At 38.1% G+C, this 20861-nt stretch overlaps 1 protein-coding gene across 1 annotated transcript in view; it reads left to right on the top strand.

The window, feature by feature from the left end:
- Positions 1–19615, top strand: part of sh2b3 (SH2B adaptor protein 3) — a 45003-nt gene extending 25388 nt beyond the window's left edge. Inside the window, exons 3-8 of the mRNA XM_065250956.2 lie at positions 9185–9289; positions 10601–10695; positions 11844–11929; positions 13833–14047; positions 14452–14623; positions 18176–19615. Of these exons, the coding sequence (XP_065107028.1) occupies positions 9185–9289; positions 10601–10695; positions 11844–11929; positions 13833–14047; positions 14452–14623; positions 18176–18516 (1014 nt within the window). The 3' untranslated portion in view covers positions 18517–19615. The remainder of the gene's footprint in view (positions 1–9184; positions 9290–10600; positions 10696–11843; positions 11930–13832; positions 14048–14451; positions 14624–18175) is intronic.
- The last annotated feature ends 1246 nt before the right edge of the window (positions 19616–20861 follow it).

Below are 20861 nucleotides of genomic sequence, written 5' to 3'. Positions count from 1 at the left end.
AATCTAAGCGAAGTTTGAGGACTTGCAAAGTTTAAAGTTTGAGGACTTGACAAAGTAGGCTATCATCATTTAAACAGACTCAAACCCCCAAATAAGAGCACGGAGCAAACGAAAAAACATCTGCTCAGTCACCATATAAATATCTTCTCAGTTTAGTTTGACATGTATTTGTGAATAAAGAAAACCATATTTATCCTACCTGCTTCGTTGAAAGCCCGTTCTTCTGACTAGATACAATAATGCGGTGCTGCGGAGAAAACTTCCTCGTAATGATGGTTATCCGATAAAAACAACAGATGGATTGAACAAGATTGAATATCTTTATTTAACATTATTTTACAAATAACGTAAGCGGCTCGATACCTTATTGTTGACTGTGCAAAGTTACTAACGTTAGCTTAATTTAACAACATTTCACAAAGACGGAGCTTTTCTTTAAACTGCCATGTGCATTTTCGAAAGAGCACCGCATATAATAAATGTTCTCCGTTTCATTTCGTTCTCCGTGTCTGTCTCGTTATTAACAAAATAAAGTAGACTTTATAACAGAAAGCTTACAAATCTCTCATGATGTGTTGACGCGGGCAGCGGAGAAGCACGTTTAAAAAACACGTGAGCCCTCACTGAGCCAGTGGCCAAACACGGCGTGCCGCGGACAAACACGGAGATAAAAGGAAACACTTAAATTCGTCTGCAATCTGCATTGCCAAACAATCAGAAATACATACAAATTAATTTTCATCTATACTTTACATTTAAGTCTGTAAAAGACAGTATAGATTAAGTGAAATAGCATTAAATAAGTCGTAACGCTTTGGTGGCACATTAAAAACAAACAAACATTCGAATAGCATTTTTTAAATTCGAATTATTATTGCCGATCGAATATTCGAATATCCGTGCCCATCCCTACCTCTTTCTGTTTGCAAACGTGACGTAATCATACAATACGTTCAAAAAGCTCAAGTTATATTTCCCGCAAATCCAACCCCACCAAGCTAATTATTATAAGCCATAACGAATTAAGGAGACTACCGTTTTTTATGTATTATTTTGTTTAACTAAAAAAGTAAAGTCTGTTAGGTGGGTTTGGTCTGTTTATAGTTTCATCGGACACGTGCGCATTGCCGCGGTAACGTGACTGAACCGACGTGACCTTCCTGTCTGTATTTATTTATCGGTCTGGCTAGTGGCTTAACTAATCTCTGAAACACATACCTTGTCCAAAATAAAATGTTTTGGTTTGCTAAAGATGAGAGGAGACCATGAGCATTGTTTACACAGTAACGTTAGCTCAGTGTAATATTTCATGCGCGTTAGATATGACATATTTGCTTGTCATTTATTTCCCTTATCATCAGAACAGAAATAAACTACTGTGAAAGGTTGTTTTTGATTCTGTGTGGAAGTCTACCGGAAGTTGCATTTAGTAAACAAAAGCCGCTTGTTTATGTTGTTGCTGTTGAAATCGTCTATAATCGGCCTAGAAATGTTTTATTATTCATAATGTATATTTCTATTGACTGAAATGCTGTAAATATTGTGATCTGATCTTATCACCCCAGCAGTGTTTGTGTGTATTCGTTGTCATTTATAAACATGTGTATAATGACCTTGTACAGGCTTTGTCACATCTCTTTATAAACCTGCAGCCGCTGAGCTGGTATACCTGACCTCACAGAGCTACCAATGGAAAGCACCGTCTGTTCCCCTTCATCTCTCTCTCTCTCTCTCTCTCTCTCTCTCTCTCTCTCTCTCTCTCTCTCTCTCTCTCTCTCTCTCTCTCTCTCTCTCTCTCTCTCTCTCTCTCTCTCTCTCTCTCTCTCTCTCTCTCTCTCTCTCTCTCTCTTTCTCTCTCTCTCTCTCTCTCTCTCTCTCTCTCTCTCTCTCTCTCTCTCTCTCTCTCTCTCTCTCTCTCTCTCTCTCTCTCTCTCTCTCTCTCTCTCTCTCTCTCTGTGTGTGTGTGTAGGTGCTGTGGTTCACCTTCTCTAGTCCGTAAACAGGATGCTCGCTCGACCTGTGTGAATATGAAGTTGAATATGAGTAGCTGCGTGTTTTTATTGTGCTGTGTTGCGCCATTGTGCATTTTCCAGCAAGCATTAAAAGCTTGTGCATATATTGCAAAAAAAAAACCCTATGTAATTTAGTCTTTGCATCTGAAAGGGTGTTGATGGCTAAAAGCCTTTCTTTTTGCCAATGTTGAGAGAGAAGAGGATCAACGCAAAATTGTTTTGTTTGTTGTTTTAATGCTGTTGTGCATTAAATGCAACGAAGACACATACAGTATGAAGACAAGTTGCTTGAAAACTAAATGAAGTTTGTCCATCATTGGAAGGTTTGGCTGACACAGGAAACTTGCTTTTTTCTTGAATTTGTTTTCTCTCTCTCTCTCTCTCTCTCTCTCCCTTCATAGCTTTATTGGCATGTTAGAAGGATGTTTACTTTATTTACAATGCTAAAGCATACAAATACACATTACACAAAGAGATAACATACTCTCTCTCGCTCTCTCCCCATCTCTCTCTCTCTCTCACCCCATCTCTCATTTTCTGCTGTGCACTCTCTCTTTCTCACCCCATCACTCTTTCTGCCGTGCACTCTCTCTCACCCATCACTCTTTCTGCCGTGCACTCTTTCTCACCCCATCACTCATTCTGCCATGCACTCTCTCTCACCCCATCACTCTTACTGCCATGCACTCTCTCTCTTTCACCCTATCTCACTCTTTCTGCCGTGCGCTCTCTCTCACCCCATCACTCTTACTGCCATGCACTCTCTCTCACCCCAACACTTACTGCCATGCACTCTCTCTCTCTTTCACCCTTTCTCACTCTTTCTGCCGTGTACTCTCTCTCTCTCACCCCATCACTCTTACTGCCATGCACTCTCTCTCTCACCCTATCTCACTCTTTCTGCCGTGTACTCTCTCTCTCTCACCCTATCTCACTCTTTCTGCCGTGTACTCTCTCTCACCCCATCACTCTTACTGCCATGCACTCTCTCTCACCCCAACACTTACTGCCATGCACTCGCTCTCTCTTTCACCCTTTCTCACTCTTTCTGCCGTGTACTCTCTCTCTCTCACCCCATCACTCTTACTGCCATGCACTCTCTCTCTCACCCTATCTCACTCTTTCTGCCGTGTACTCTCTCTCTCACCCTATCTCACTCTTTCTGCCGTGTACTCTCTCTCACCCTATCTCTTTCTGCAGTGAACTCTCTCTCTCTCACCCTGTCAGTCTTTTTGCCGTGCACTCTATCTCACCCTGTCACTTTTTCTGCCGTGCACTCTCTCTCACCCTGTCATTCTTTCTCACCCTGTCATTCTTTTTGCAGTGCACTCTCTCTTTCTCACTCCATCACTCTTTCGGCTGTGCACTCTCTTTCTCGCCCCATAACTCTTACTGCTGTGCACTCTCTCACCCCTTCAATCATTCTGCTGTGCCTTCCCTCACTTCATCTCTTTCTGCCGCGTACTATCTCTCACCCCGTCACTTTTTTGCCGTGCACTCTCTCTTTTTCACCCCATCACTCTTTCGGTCATGCACTCTTTCTCACCCCATTACTCATTCTGCCGTGCACTCTTTCACCCCATCACTCTTACTGTTGTGCACTCTCTCTCACCCCATCTCACTCTTTCTGGTGGGCACTCTTTCACCCCATCACTCATTCTGCCATGCTCTCTCTCACCCCATCTCTTTCTGGCGTGCACTCTCTCTCACCCCATCACTCATTCTGCCGTGCTCTCTCACACCCCATCTCTTTCTGCCATGCATTCTCTCTTTCACCCCCATCTCAGTTTCTGCCAAGCAATCTCTCACCCATCACTCTTTCTGTCGTTTACTCTCTCTCTCACCCCATCACTTTCTGCCGTGCACTCTCTTTCTCACCCCATCACTCTTTCGGCCATGCACTCTCTCACCCCATCACTCTTACTGTTGTGCACTCTCTCTCACCCCATCTCACTCTTTCTGGAGTGCACTCTCTCACCCCATCACTCATTCTGCCATGCTCTCTCTCACCCCATCTCTTTCTGCAGTGTTCTCTCTCTCTCTCACCCCATCACTATTTTTGTCGTGCACTCTCTCTCTCACCCCATCACTCTTTCTGCCGTGCACTCTCGCTCACCCCATCACTCTTTCTGCCGTGCATTCTCTCTTTCACCCCCATCTCTCTGACATGCAATCTCTCACCCATCACTCTTTGTGTCGTGCACTCTCTCTTTCTTACCCCATCTCTCTCTTTCTGCCTTGTGCTCTCTCTCTCTCACACACAGGGTCTGAGGCTGTTTACACTTGGTATTAAGATGTGTTTTCGTTGATCGGGTCACAAGTGGACGACGTTAATGCCTGGTGTTAATGGTGTTCAAAACGTTTTGAGCTTGTCCACTTTCAACATTTTTAACCACATTCAGAGGTAGTCAAAACCCCTTTTGATCGGATTGCTTTTGTAGTGTAAACGCACATGTGGTTGAATGTGGTCGAACAGCCATATGAACCGCCTTCTCTCCGCCTATTTATGTAATCTGAGGCACATTGTTTTACATCTTTTCTGACTTCTAGCGTGAACACACAGTGTACAGCGCTATCTTTAGGCTTTCATTGAAAACTAAAGCGGCTAATCTCTGCGTATTTCAGTAGTTTTATTTTGCAAGCGTGTGAAAGTTGTGCGATCTTGTTCAATCAATTGTGCAGAAATATAAGAGAAAGCTTTAACATATACATGTACAAACACTGTGCAGCACGTTTACTTACAACACAAGCAGCGGACTCTGACATAATTTTAGTTCAGAGAAAGATTTTTACATTTAAACCCGTCATTACTCCTGCTCGCGTTTAAATGACAGCAGAGAGAGTCGCCCATAGTCTCGACAGACCACCACCTCAAAGTATTCAGGACAGAAGTGGTCAAAATAGGACAAAAGAGACGGATTTAAATACCAGGTGTAAACGTAATGTGTCTCTCTCGTCCACTTGTAATCTGATCGACGAAAACACATCTTAATACCAAGTGTAAACAGCCTCTCTCTCTCACTCTCTCTCTCTTGCTTTCTCTCATTCCATATATTTCTCTATGCCTTGCTGTCTCTCTATTTCATGTGTTTTTTCTCAGTACTGTGTAAGGCTGTGGTGGGGTTTTCAAGAGCGGCAGTAAAGTTCAGAGTGATTGACACTCTCTTTTAGCAGTGCTCAGCATTGGAGGGAGAGAGAGAGAGAGATAAATAAGCGAGGAGTTTAAAAATAAAGCCAGAAAGAGATGAAAATATTCAAAGCCAGTTAGGGTCAGCGTTTAGGCCCGTCTGCATGCGTGGATATGCACATATATGCTTTAAAAAGTCATATTGAGTATGATTTTTAAATGCTGATTTAAAATTACTTTCACACTGACCCCAAAAAGTTTTTGATAGCTGTTAAGTGCAGACAAACGTAGATCACAGGCTAACAAAGAATTGCAATATATTATTATATTATATTTTTTTTATCAGTTACACGGTTACAGTTATATAAACGTAATGAAGAGTACCAACATACTGATAACCAGATAAACAAATGACTATGCAGCACTGTAACCTTATTTGTCATTTTAACATTTAAAACCCTTTACTAATCAGATTTTTCTAAATCAGTGTGCGGCTCTGTCTTGTGACCTTGTTACTGCTGATAGCGTTGTATCGTTTCTAGATTTCTTTCCTTGTTGTTATTGTGAATTTCATCGTCTGACTCAATCTGAAAGGTAGTTACGAGAATGTGACTAACATCAAAAGTAACAAATAGGAAACTAGTTATTTAGCTGAAAGACACGCTGCTACTTGGGTTTATAATAACACGCACAAAATCAAATTTTATGCACTACTTTGACTAGAGATTAAACTGTTTATACATTTTACATTACAGTGTAAAGTTATAGTGACCAAAATCACCACGGTTATCAATATTATCATGGTTTTGTAAACCATTTCTAGAAATGTAAAAAGTACTGATGCAAACCAAATGTAAACTTGATTTTACTTGTAAGTGCACTTTTGTTCACATAATTATCAAATAAATAACATTAACATTAATCATGGCACATTTGGGGTTGTGAGATAAATGTTCATCTAGTCCAGCTAAAACACAAGCCAGCGTTTTTCATGATTTTCACCAAAGTTTAATGCCTTCCAGAAAATGTTCTTCTTTAAATATATAAACATACAATATACCAAATGAAAGAACAAACCCTCTGCTTTCAAAAAAAAAAAAAAAAAAAGTTTCATCCTACCTTCAGTGGTTCTTTTGTAATCAGCTTTTGAATATGGGTAGGTTTCTGCAAAAACACCACATTTTGAGCAAAAAGCAGAGATAATTCAATTTTTGTGACGGACTTTTCATAGAGATCCCATTCAGAGTGATCTTTAAAACAGACACGGACATGCAGCCGCTTGCCATAGGGTAATACTTCCGGGTTTAAAAAGTTGCGGAAGGTATCTCGATATCTCGATCAATGGCGGTGAAAGAGTTAATGAATATATCTTTCAAAAACTGAAAATTCTTAATAAGATATAAACACAATAAAGTGTGTGAAAAATAACTAAAAAATAAAAATGCTATCAAAATTAACTGACTATACCAGAACAGGCCTTAAAGGAACAGTATGTAAGAAATGTAATCTTAAAATGGCCCTGATATGACACTAGACATTAAGAAATCATTTTCATTTCAAATACTTATATCACTGACAACAGTGGTCCGGCCAGGATATTGTCATTTAAAAAGTGGAGTTGCAGCCCTCAACTGATGTTTATGTTGTCATGTTGTGTATTGGCCACCAGTTGTGAGATTGCAGTACCAGTTTTAGCCACAAGTTTTGTGATTGTAGTACCAGTTTTGACCACAATCCTACATACTGTTCCTTTAAATAGTAGCTAAACATGTCTGTAGTGGCTGCCAAAAAATAAACTCTTACAGATCCTTAAGAATAGTATCCTTCACTTCCCTAAATTTGGAATTGCTGTTTTGGAAATGTATGTTTTACCTGGCAGTTCATACTGTATGTTATCATATCAAAGTTTTGGAAGCATTGCAGCATCTCGTTAATGCAGGCGCTGCTGCTCCCCCTTGTGTTTTTAGAGAGATGTGCAATAATTGCGGTGATCTGAAATCATCCCGAGTAGGTCAAACAATCGCGATGAGACGATTATTTAATCATTGTGACAGCCCTACGTGTCAGTACAACTAGATTTTTTAAATGTAATAATTTTTTTGCTTTTAAATTCAGTCAGTGAAGCACTGTCATCATAAACACATGGGAGCAGACATGGATGAATGTGTTTGTCTCACGTTATTGCTTAAATTGGTTGATGCTGGACAAGGGTTTTCGAGTTAAACAGTAATTAAAAAATGATGCTAACCGTTGGACATTTTTATCACGGCTAACAATTAAACCTGTCTAATCTCTAACTTTGATATAAAACAAAATCCTCAGCTACTGGATCAAGTGAATAATGAATGGACTTTGTTGTTCGCCTGCATGATTCATGCATGTCGACATTTATGCATTTGGCAGATGGTTTTATCCAAAAGTGCATACAATTTTATCAAGTATATGTGTCTACTGGTGTCGAACCCATGACCTTTGCACTCCTAATGCAACCGCTTTACCAGTTGAGCTACTGGAGCACTGGGCTGAGTGCTGCTGTTATGCGGTCGACTGGACGTCTAGAGGCAGGAAATGCATCTGGATTCACGTCAGAAACAAGATAAACAACATTCTGCACAGCCTTGCAAACGAGTCGCATTGTGTACCGTGAGGGTAAATATCTCGGCCGACGACAAACATGCCAAATATGGCAGGAGATGTTCGGCGACAGTTTGGATGAAATAAACGTAAATATCTCTGTTTTTGGTTAGGAAGTCAGCGGTTCAGCCGTCACCGAGTACTTTAAGTAACGACACAACAAAAATATATCAGCCACACCAGTTTTGAGATTACTGGCATTGACTGATTACTGTACTAGCTTGACCAAAAACAGAACTGATGGGTGACCATTGTGTCAGTTTCAGAACGACACCCCTGTCAATGTTTTATAATGTAAATAATTATACTTTATTGCTCGAGTTCCTGTCGGTTGTCTACTACTTATTTTTAATGTTTCATTAACCGTAAACCATGGTTTGGGGGCTTTCTGCAGTTCCAATATAGACGCAATGCAATGTGGGTCACTTTTAGACACCAACTAATATTAAATATATCTGTAAGCTTATTTAGTTTCAATTTCTTCTACCCAGGAAGTTTAATATGAGGTTATGTGCCTTTAGAAATAGAGAAATAAATCATGTGTTTTATTGTACGTGTTTGGTGCAAATAGGCGTGTGTGTACTTGTAAATGTGAATATCTTGGTGTGTTTGCTATCCTTTAATTTGTATATATTACTGCATTGTTGCCTTTTGCAGACTTTGGCTGCGAGTTGCTTTTTTTGGCGGTATGTGTGAAACTATTTTTAGGCCAAGATTTAACCCTGACTCATAGAAAATAAGAGATTTTGTACACAGACAGAGCTGTGAATGACACAAACCGTTCCGCATGATTCCTAAATCTTCGATGTGCCAGATCGGATCGAATATACGCTGGAAATTCCTGCAGCCGGAACTGTCCGAATTCATTTTCTTGGAATCCGCTCTCATTTTTCCCAAGGAGATTTTGTGTGCTTGTATTTTGTGTCTGTGTGTGTGTGTGTGTTTGTAGGCGTAGGTCGAAGGTTTTGGAGCACGGGTCATCGCTCTATTCTCTTTTCATTTCCAGATGAACATTCTTGAATAATCCCAGTAGTAAAGGAAAATCATCTTTCCCTCTTCTTTTTTTCCCTGGGTGCTCGAAACCCACACTGGATGACATTTACAGACCGGCCTAAAACAACATATATGTTTTTGTTATACAAGTTGACACACTTATTCACTTTATTGGACTTTCGATTGCGCAATGTAATGGAAAGCCTTTTTTTATTTGTTTGTGGTGAATGATTTTGCTCTCATGTAAGTTTGTAATGCAACGTCTGGTCTTTAATGTATTATGAATATGATTGTCCCACAATAAGTCCAAATCTGTAAAAAAAGCCTATTACTCAGTTTTATCTAAAGTGATGTCAAATATTGCTAAATTTATACTGTATTAATAATTTCATTACAATTCTCAATTTGTGTGTTTCAGGATTACAAAACGGCAAAGCTTACCGTACCCTGTTCAGATATCCACGAGATACGACGGTGTAATCGACTAGAAATGCCTGACAACATGAACACATTTGTCTTAAAGGTGAGTAATAACACATAATTTCTTAAAAACACATATATGTTTATTTTAAAACCTCCTAGCAAAATACTAGAGTTACTGTTACTTCTGTAAAATCTTAAAATAAGATCTGTTTTTGTGTACTTAAAAAGTTTATTCAACATCTTACAAATGAATATAGAAAATGCAATATCACATGAGATGGAGTGCTGTTAGACTTTTTATCAGATTGGTCGTGAGTCAGATTTGTGATGGGGGACGTACTTTACCACAAACTAAAAAATTCATAAATTATTTTAAATTGTTAAGTACGACAGTTTTCGTTCAAGTTGTTTTAATAACAATTTATAAATTTGATATAATATTTATTATATTGTATGTGTTATTTATATATCATTTTTGTTTATTTTTTTTATTTTTATTATTAAATATACAATTATTAAAATAAATAATTTTATTAGGGACATCTGAATTTTGCGAATTTATAAATATAAACACAAACACATACAAAGTTTTTGTTTTAATCATATTTAGGTTAATGGCACTTTACGTGAACCTAGTTTAAAAGTGGATTTAGAAGTGAAAATGATTTTTATCTTTTGCTTTCTGCTGAAGTCATATTTTACGGTCAGACAAAGAGGAATATCAATCGAGCAGCTTTTGTCTGAAAGTATTTTTTAACCGCTTTTTATAAAAATGAAAATAAATTGTTGAAAACAAATTCGTTTGTTATTGTTTTTTTAAATGGAAAAATAGTGCTTTGTCATTTAAAATGTCTAAAAATATAATTTAAACTTTTCTTTATACATATATAAATCCTAATATTGAACTGACAGATGTAAAATATTCGTAAATAAAACATGCACAATTTCTGAAAGCTTTTTACTCTTTATTTTGTCTGATTACATTTTTTGCACATTGTCACCTCAAATATTTTTTTATTGTGTGCTGCACCTTTATGTGTCAGAGAAGCAAGTTTTCATTTGTTCACTACCAATATACAAAATTTACTTGAAAATGTGTGGTTTACATAAAGAAGATGACAGCTGTTTACACTTTATTATTTATTCATCACCTAAACACATGAGATCATCTTAAAAGTTCATAAATAAATCAAATAAGCTTAATATCAATGTACAATTAATATCCGCAGCTAGCTGTTTTCCTAAAAAAGTGTTTTTTGTTTTAAAAAAATTGTTTTTTGGTATGAATCGTCCCTGAGGCTCTCCAAAATTAAATGGACTTTCGCCTAAATCTTCAAATCCCCCATCTTTCTGTTGCTTGACCCTCAACCCACGCTTATCTCTCTCTCTCTTTCTCTCTTTCTCTCTGCAGGTCACCGGTCATCCAGGTAGTTTAATATTCGAGGCAGAGAACGAACAGCAGGTGAGCTCATGGACCACGGAGCTTCGAGAATGCATCTGCAGCAGGTGAGATCATCTGAACTAAACTTACTTCTGAGCACTCCAAACATCTGCAAAAGTTCCTGACATTCCCCTACTGAGAAAACCCACTCATTTCCTTTTGCGCACACACACAGTAAAACCGCTCTATTTTAATAAAACATGCTGAAATCCAATGCATTTGGCTGCTGACCTATTTTGATAGACTTTATCTCATGGAAGACTTGTAAAACAGTTTTTGTGTTAGTGCACGTGCACTATGTCCGCACACACCATCTGTGTGTTCTGCATATGGTATGTCTGTCGCAAATAGTGTGTATGTTTGTCTGTTTGTGTGTCTGTGTGTGCATATGTTTCATTTCCTTTTATTGGTGTGAGGGTACTGAGAACTGAAGCCCGTGTGAATGTTTAAATGTGAGTTAGGAAGAGAGAGAGTGTGTCTTCCTGTTATTCTGATTACTAAGAATCTCAAGAGCTCGACTCAGCACATCTCATTGGCCTCTTTCTCTCCATGCCATCGCTTCATGCATCTCTCTATATTTCACCCTTAACCCTTGCATAGTTCACATTTTGGTTCACCCCATGTGCGTACGTTTGTCTTGAGAAAAAAAACGACGTATATAATAGCAGGTTGGCTTTTCCAAGAATCGCAAGACACATTTCCTTACTCGAACCAAAAGCTTTTGTACTGCTGCCTGCCACAGCTTCCCCAAAACCCCATCTCACCCGCCCTCTCTCTCTCTCTCGCACTTTTTCGTTGTATTTTTTAACTGTGCTTACTAACATGCCACTTTAAGCGTTCCTGTAGTTGGCTTAAGGTATGCATGATATAAAACATACAACAAATTGTCTAATCTTTTACTTATGCTCCATCTCTTAAAACTTGGTCTCACTGTGCATTAAGTTTTGTTCGTTTTGTATGATAAATTCACATGCTAGTCATTTTTAAATGCATAGAATTTTGTAAAAATTCATATTATTATTATTGTTGTTGTTGTTATTTCTATTATTATTACTAATATTATTATTATTATTGTTATTATTATTATTATTATTTCTATTATTATTAAAAGCTTGCCGTATTCATTTAATGTAGATATAGGAGTGTACCTACTACATAATTAATTTGAAGAGAGTTTATGAGGGTGTGCGTTTGTGGTTTGGTGTGATTCCAGGTCAGATAGTGTCGATGGAGATCAGTTTCCTGTGAATGACTCTTTCAATGTAGCTCGCCGAGGGAGCGCAGAACCCAGCAGCCAAAGTGAGTATCACACACACATATATTTGCCTCTACATTTATGCATTTAGCAGATGCTTTTATCCAAAGCGATTTACGGTATGTTTTTATGTATGGTTGCTAATGCAGTGCTCTACCAATTGAGCTACAGTGACCCATTCAGATTCCTAGCATTTTTATTGAAAAATATGCAACATAAATACGTGAATTACTGTATGCTTGAATTATTTTTCCAGTTGTGGATGTCCAATTTTGTCCCTTAAGTTTATCTGTAAAAAATCCAAATGCAAACTTTGTAACACACAGTCACATCAACTTTTTCTCACATGTCATCATTCGTGTATTCTTGCATATGGGCAGACACTAAAACACATATACCATTCTGACACAAACCAATGAGTTCCTTAGAAGAGTTACGAAGATAGCATGATGTCAGTCTTAAAATAAAAAAATGACTGCTTACAAATTTGGCCCTTACTTCATAGTTTTATGTATTAAATATTTAGATTTAGACTAATAATCATATTTTTCTGCCTTTAAATCGATTTTTCTCGAGTGACGTTTTCAAACATTTTTGTTTTTCTACCCCAACTTACAGTGTTTCACTTGAAAATACAACACATTATACTGCAGAAGCCGGATGCTCTCTCTAAAGGCTAAAGATGCCCGTGGCTGGCATGCAAAACCATCTGCCTTGCCAGCATGCTCGTACTTATAATTTATTTATTAAGTATTATATCGTAAAAAACACTGCTTCCCGACTGCTACAATTCTTTTTATTCAGACAATAAAGCCACAATATGTAAGTTTGGAATAAAATATCCAAAAAGCACTTGCACAGTTTGAAATATATTTAGTGCATTTGTGTACTTGTTTATCCCAATAGTACTTAAGAATTTATAAATCCAGAAAAATATTAAATAATTGCTCGTCCCTTGTAAATATCGCACTCTTAGGCAGCGTTTTCACCAAAGCATTTACACCTGCGGCCAGCGTATGTTTTCAATTGTTTCCAAGCACCGCGCTTTTCAAAAAACGCCAGCAGCAGGTGGGTTTTGTTCACTCTCTGGATTTTTTCAGCGCTGATCGCCCAAAAATTTCAACTTTGGCCAAAACGCTTGGCTCATCAATGTCACTTTTCGCTGGGCCGTCCAATCACAGTGGAGGAGGGGTGGGATGATACCACAAAAACCAACCGCTGCGTTGTAAAACGACTGATAAACAGAACAAAAGTATCATAGCAAACAAAAAGCACCCAGCTGAAAAAAACGCTGGCAAGTGCCCACAGTTGGCATCTGCCTGGCACCATTAAACGCTTTGGTGTACTCGCCCCCTTTAAATGACTTAATACCCGCGCTATTCTCAGTTTCCGGTTGGCAACACGAGTGGACAAACACGGAAGTGATGGTTAACACACAGCTGTTGTGCCTTGCATCCAATTCATTATGATGGCAAAAAATAATGTGATCAAACCTACAGGTAAAACAAATTAATTCATTACCTCATCCATGAACATAATTTTCTTATGACTCTGGATGGTGAAAACAACATCTCTTATTGTTCCACTCTCCTTCATAACGTTATTAAGCTTCGCCTTTGTTATTGTGAAATAGGGACCTCTAGTGGTGAAAATCTACAGATTGTGCCTTTAAATCCTGCACAGGAATTAGCAATAGCCAAACATACGTCAGAGATATATCTGGCAGTATGTTTTATCATTCATCAATCAAAATTCATCATGTCTAAAACTGTTCCCAACGTAATGGTTCCTTGAAACTTGATCTTTATAGCGCTATTCTCTTTCATTTTAAAACTTTTTATTGTTCATATTAATGTAAAACTCAATTTCATTTTACAAACCATATGATGCTAGACACTTCCAGACATTTCTTAAAACATATCTGCACTATATTTGTGACCTGTTCAGGCTCTCCTGGTTTTGGCCTGATGGAGCACACCTACAATAAAACGGATCACTTCCTGTCCTCTTACCCATGGTTCCACGGGCCCATATCACGCGTGCGTGCTGCCTACCTTGTGCAACACGCCGGGGTCACTGGTCATGGGAACTTCCTGGTCAGACAGAGCGAGACGAGGAGAGGAGATTACGTTCTTACTTTTAACTACCAGGGACGAGCGAAGGTAATGACCATCATCATCCTGAACATACAGTACTGTGTGAAAGTCTTTGACCATAAACATTTTTGTTGTTTCAGTGAAATTTTCTGGTTTTATGCTAATAAAGAGACTGGGAAATAATGATATATGATCAGTATATTATTGCAATAACAAATCTTACAGTGGCATGGCAGCCTAAGACTTTTGCACAGTACTGTATATGTAAGTGAAAATAATGATATCATATTAATGAATTTATACTTTTTTGGCAACCTGGTTGATTACAGATTGCTCTCACATTTCCTTTAGAATCTATTAATAATCTTTATTGTTGTGTTGTGTAAACGTGTAAAGAAAAAAAATGCATATATTTCCAATGTATTTCCCCTTCTCTTACTCAACATATGGTTTATCTTTCTCGTTTGCAGCATTTGCGTCTGTCTCTGACCGAGTGGGGTCAGTGCCGCGTGCAGCACCTGCGTTTCCCGTCAGTCCAGGACATGCTCAGTCATTTCCGCAACTGTCCCATCCCGCTGGAGTGTGGAGCCGCATGCGATGTCATGCTCGCCAATTATGTGCGAGTAAACCCAACCCACACAGGTGAGACAACTGAAAACATTGTTTTCCGAAAACTTGTTTTCAACACACCTAAATTACTATAAAGCCATTTTTATCTTTTAACTTAAAGGGCACCTATTATGCAAAATCCACTTTTATGAGTTGTTTGGATATAAATGTTTGTTGGCAGTTTGTGAACGCAACCACCCCACGATGATAAAAATCCACCCGCCCCTTGTTTTTTAATCTTCGTTTAACCAAAGCAGTCTCGTTAGAGATGCCGTTTTGATTTTCTTATCAATGTGATGTCATATTGACAAAGCCCCGCCCACTTACAGTCCTGCATTACCATAGTTTCCACACTGAGGGAGTTGTAGTCTGTCCACTAGATTAAATTGTCTAAGTCTGTATTGATCAGATTGTTTTAACCGAAAGCGCTCATCGTCTGTTTGTAAGGAAGTGAGGAGCTGTAGCTCATTTGCATTTAAAGGTACAGACTTTAAAACTGCGTGTTTTTGCTCCCACCCAAATAGGGGCATTTTGGACACGCTATTATAAACAGGTCCAGGTGTATAGTGTACAAATAAGAAAACGCATGATACACAAATATACAAAGATGATCTACATAATAAAAGAGTACACAGTGCAGACTGTACCTAATTCAGTTGCATATACTATTATAAATATTTATAATTAATTAAGAAATGTTATTTACATATTTTTTGTTGTTAATATGATAATAGGATTATTTAGACGTTTTTCTTTACATATTTGTAACAGGTAAATGTCACACGCAGCCTGACATTCAAGATGAGTCTGTGTGCATCGTCGTCTTTAGCAAATTGACTCAGTAGTGTGAATTGAATCGCTTTCATATGAAAGGGTCAGACGGTTGAGTGTAAACTACGTGTTGCAGGCTCTAAACAAGTTAGTAACCGGCATATTATAAATGTATATACAATCATTAACCAGTCAATAAAACTGTCTAAATATAAGTTTAATTCAATTAGCTTTTCACAGTGCACACTGTTGCAAAGCAGCTTTACAGAAGACAAAATGTAGCATATATGCATATAAATACATAAACACTGATAAATAAAAAATACAAAATTAATGCAATATTATTATTTATCAAAGTATATGCTTAAACAAAATTAAAAGCACGTATTAATGATGATTTTTTTGGCCTTTTTAAAAGTGCACTCAATTTCTCAGAACTCAGATCTTTTAGTCTCCTGTGCTTTGTGGTCGAGATGAGTTTACTTATTGTTAAACACTTGACTTGAGACAAGGGAACGTGCGCATGCACACACACACACACACATGCATGCCAAAAAACTCACCCGCACACATAGACACACTGCATAAATACCTGTCATCTTTTCTAAGTATGTGTTTCCTGAAGACTACGTCCTCACAAACTGTAAATACAGTCACATGCACATAGCTTTATACATTTCCTTACGTGTTATTGTGTGCACAAGCACAGACCTTCTTATTGAGAATGCATATGGTTAGTATGAAGGCAATGCCCCCTATAGGTTATGCGGGTATTGAATTTTTCATTTTAGAAGTCCAAAATTACAAATGTAAATGAAAGTTGATATAAAGTACTTCATATTAAAGAAATTGTATATATGATCATCAATAGTTTTGGGAGAGAAAGAGATATCTTGTTTTTAAGCCTTTTGACAATAATAAAAACATATCTTAAAATTAGCAATGTTCATATTGACCGGTTAACCAAGGGTAAGAATTTATAACCAATTAATATTATCAATTAAAAGAAACAAAATTGTTAACGGACGGTGTGTGTCTATCCTTGATATGCGATATGTTACGTTTATCATTTTATAAAATGCAAATCATACTTTTTTACTGTCATTTCACCTTTTAATGTGCAGCTTTTAAAAAGGTCTTTTAAAAAACTATTAGTATAAGTAAAATATAGATTATTAAATATGTTTATTTCGATTAATTTAAAATATAAATATTTCAACATTTGAACCGTCTCATCCCTTTTAAAAAGTGTAAGCCAACTGTGTATTTGTCTGTGGTAAAGTAGAATACACTCACCTAAAGGTTTATTTGAACAGCTGTTCAATTTCTCATTAATGCAATTATCTAATCAACCAATCACATGGCACTTGCTTAAATGCATTTAGGGGTGTGGTCCTGGTCAAGACAATCTCCTGAACTCCAAACTGAATGTCCGAAAGGGAAAGAAAGGTGATTTAAGCAATGTTGAGCGTGGCATGGTTGTTGGTGCCAGAAGGGCCGGTCTGAGTATTTCACAATCTGCTCAGTTACTGGGATTTTCACACACAACCATTTCTAGGGTTTACAAAGAATTGTGTGAAAGGGGAAAAACCTCCAGTATGTGGCAGTCCTGTAAGTGAAAATGTCTTGTTGATGCTAGAGGTCAGAGGAGAATGGGCCGACTGATTCAAGCTGATAGAAGAGCAACTTTGACTGAAATAACCACTCGTTACAACCGAGGTATGCAGCAAAGCATTTGTGAAGCCACAACACGCACAACCTTGAGGCAGATGGGCTTCAACAGCAGAAGACCCCACCGGGTACCACTCATCTCCACTACAAATAGGAAAAAGAGGCTACAATTTGCAGGAGCTCACCAAAATTAGACAGTTGAAGACTGGAAAAATGCTGCCTGGTCTGATGAGTCTCAATTTCTGTTGAGACATTCAGATGGTAGAGTCAGAATTTGTTGTAAACAGAATGAGAACATGGATCCATCATGCCTTGTTACCACTGTGCAGGCTGGTGGTGTGGGGGATGTTTTCTTGGCACACTTTAGGCCCCTTAGTGCAAATTGGGCATTGTTTAAATGCCACGACCTACCTCAGCATTGGCCTGGGATGGAGTCAAATTCCCGGCCTGAATTATTGTCTCAGACCGGCCCTGTTAATCACTTATTTTAAGTTTTACCTTAATCAAGTTTTTAATACTCTAATCAACATGGGCATGTCTATTATTAGTGAAAGAGTCCGCATAGTTCATTTGGAAAAAAATTGTGTAAAAAAAAAATTCAAAAACCAAATCACAGAATCCATATCTTAAAATCACTGATAAAACTAATAGATTTGTCACACACAAAGTCAAAAACAATATCAATACATGTTAAACTTTTTTTCTTTCTTTTATTGTTATTGATTGACATCTGACTGAGACAGACAGTTTTAAGATCTGCTGTAATGCAAGGATGTAATATAATGTTACACATCAGATATTTTTCCCATCAGTTATTCAAACATTTACTTAAAGGAGTAGTCCACTTTATAGATGGGGCCCATTGACTTACCATAGTATTTTTTTTCCTACTATGAAAAGTCAATGGACCCCATCTTTAAAGTGGACTACTCCTTTAAGACATAAGAGTAATATAATTAGTGTTGTTAAAATGAATTTACGTTAATGCGTTATTAACGCATACATTTTACAGCCCTAGTAACAATACTAGGACAAAGATATTTTTGTTTCAGAACCAACAAAGGTTGTTTCTATACATACATTATATATACATTATCCAAACTGTTGTGTTAATAAAGTCTCATATCTGTTTTGTCTCCACAGGTCAGAGCTCTCCGATATTGGTGCCGTTCTCTCGCTGGAGTTCAGAGCCGAGTCTTGCTCACTGTAGCCTGGATTCATTTCCTCAGTCTACTCAAGCCATGGCTCAGCCATGTTCACCTTCATCAGCATTAGCCACCGCCTTGCACCGCACTCCTCCCTCACTCCCGGATCGGCCCGTTCCCATACCCCTGCGCCGGAGCGAATCCGTGGGTCGCAGAAACCTGCTCCGCCACCCCAACCCCCTGCCACCCCTACTCCCAAACCGGGACTCTGACTACGAACTAGAGCCTCCCAACAGGGGGCGCAAGAGAGCAATCGACAACCAGTACATGTTCTTCTGAGAGAGTCGGAGAAGGTAATAAGCGAACCGAGGCAGAAAGCGCTCTGATGCAAAGCATACGGCAGCCGAACCTTGAGGGTTTGTGCCGAAAAAGGATTCGGGGTCGAGGTGCACTCCTGTTAGTCACTTAAACCTGCCTTCCTAAGACACCTGACAGCTGTGTTCCCTGTGTACTATACAGGAAAAGTGTTTATTTTTCGAGTCACAAAAGTAGTAAGAAGAAGACAGCTGGTCGTGGGGATGAAGATGTATTTAAGTTTCACGTTGGCGGTCAGTAAGTCGTTTGAAGGCTTGGGAACACACACCACTACCGTTCTTGTCGAGGGTCAAGAGGATGTTTTGAATGCTTGGTCCGGACTTGACTCGTTCATTCCAACACAGGTCCCTTTTTATACGATTTGGGTCTGAACCGCAGTATGGTCAAGTCTTTTCATCACTGTAGTGCCACCAAAACTTCTGTAAAGAACGGCACTTTGTGACACACGCAACAAATGCGACTTGCATTTGTAGGACCATGGATATGCAGAAAATGTAAGGTGAGACCGCCTTTTCAAGCAGAGCCGGCAAACCGTATCCGAGTTCGAAAGAAAGCACCAACCAACCAGAAAGTTCAAACACTGACATGAAATGAACTCTGGTTGCAGTGAGATCTGTGGTGTGAAAGCACCCTTAAAGGGGACATATCATGAAAATCTGACTTTTTCCATGTTTAAGTGTTATAATTGGGTCCCCAGTGCTTCCATCAACCTAGAAAATGTGAAAAGAACAACCCAGTAACTTAATTTTGGCAAACCATTATCTGCAAGCATGTGAAAGAATAGGTCATTGAAATTTGGCTCTCCTTGTGATGTCAAAAGGGGATCTTGTTATCTTAATTCTGCCCCTTAATGAGCAAACATGTGCCGTTTTTCGGTGTGTCCTTTTAAAATGCGAATGATCTGATGAAATGCAAACACTGATCACCATAATGGTGGTTTGTTGAAATTGAAATTCCAATTGTGCTGTCAATAATTTTCTCGCTCGATATCTGCACTAAATGGCAGTGCCTTGGATGGCTAGTGCAGAGATTGAGAGAGAGAGAAAATAATTGACAGCACAATTGAGTTTCAATTCCAACAAACCACCATTATGGTGATCAGTGTTTGCATCAGCTCATTTGCACATAAAAGGACACACCCAAAAACAGCAAATTCTTGCTCAAACCTACAAAGTGGCAATTTTAATATGTAATAATAAATAAATAATTATCTATATGGTATTTTTGATCTTAAAGTTCACATAGGTTTTCTGGGGACACCAAAGATTTATTTTATACCTTAAAAAAGTCTTGTGAAATGTCCCCTTTAAAACAATGAAAAATTTGAGTTTTGGTCTGTCTCTGCACACGCGCATTTGACCTCATTTGTAGGACACGTGTAAATGGTTTGTAAGACCATTCTTATGCAAATTGTTTTATTGATTTTAACGCAGAGTTCTGCTTGTGTTACAATGAGGCCACGCATGCACTTACTCTCAGATTTGTATAATTTTATGTTCAGTCGTAGTAATACACAGGTTTCTATATCTTTTGTGTATTAGAAGACCAAATAGTATAGACCGTAGAACATATACCCCATATGATGGTCATATAGACCTAAGTGTAGTACATTAATGCCTTTAAGAGGGTCCCAGGTTTGGTTCACAGATTAACTGACCAAAGAAAACAATTTACCAAACAAGCAATAACTAAAGTAATTCCTGAAATCATGACAGATTTTCCTTTTTAACTAATTCTTCCAAATGATAAGCCTTCCTGTGTTTCACGGCTATTTGCTATGGAAATACAACTTTGACAGCTACCAAATCTGACACCATACATAGTTGATTTTAAGCTATTCGAGTAAATGCTTCACAGAAACGTTTTCACAGCTTATTTGTGTTGTTCTTTGCGTAGTCGTGAATGTCTTTTTTGTGGCTTAACACTAACACTGTTGTCAAATCTGTATCAACCACAAAATACCCAAATGACTTCATATCTCACTCGTACATAGTTGGGGGAATCTCATGAGATGTCAAGGTAGCACAAAATGAAAAAAGAGGCTTATTTTACGACCACAACTTTTTTTTTTTTTTGCTTTTTTTGCGACTTAAAATGTGTCATGAATGCAGTAATTAAAATTTTATCTCATTGAAACATTTGAGATGAAATAACAGTATGAGAATGTCATTAAAATGACTGAAATACAATTAATTAATATTGGTGTATTAGCATTCAGGAATAGGGAAGAGCGGGGCATCATTAAAAATATATTTAAGTTAGATTAAAACATTTTTACACAAATGAACATTTAAAGTTTTTTTTTTTTG

Source organism: Paramisgurnus dabryanus, chromosome 5 (genome assembly GCF_030506205.2).
Source record: "Paramisgurnus dabryanus chromosome 5, PD_genome_1.1, whole genome shotgun sequence".
Taxonomy (NCBI): domain Eukaryota; kingdom Metazoa; phylum Chordata; class Actinopteri; order Cypriniformes; family Cobitidae; genus Paramisgurnus; species Paramisgurnus dabryanus.
Note: the sequence above shows the minus strand (reverse complement) of the source record. Positions and strands in the feature narration are given on the sequence as shown.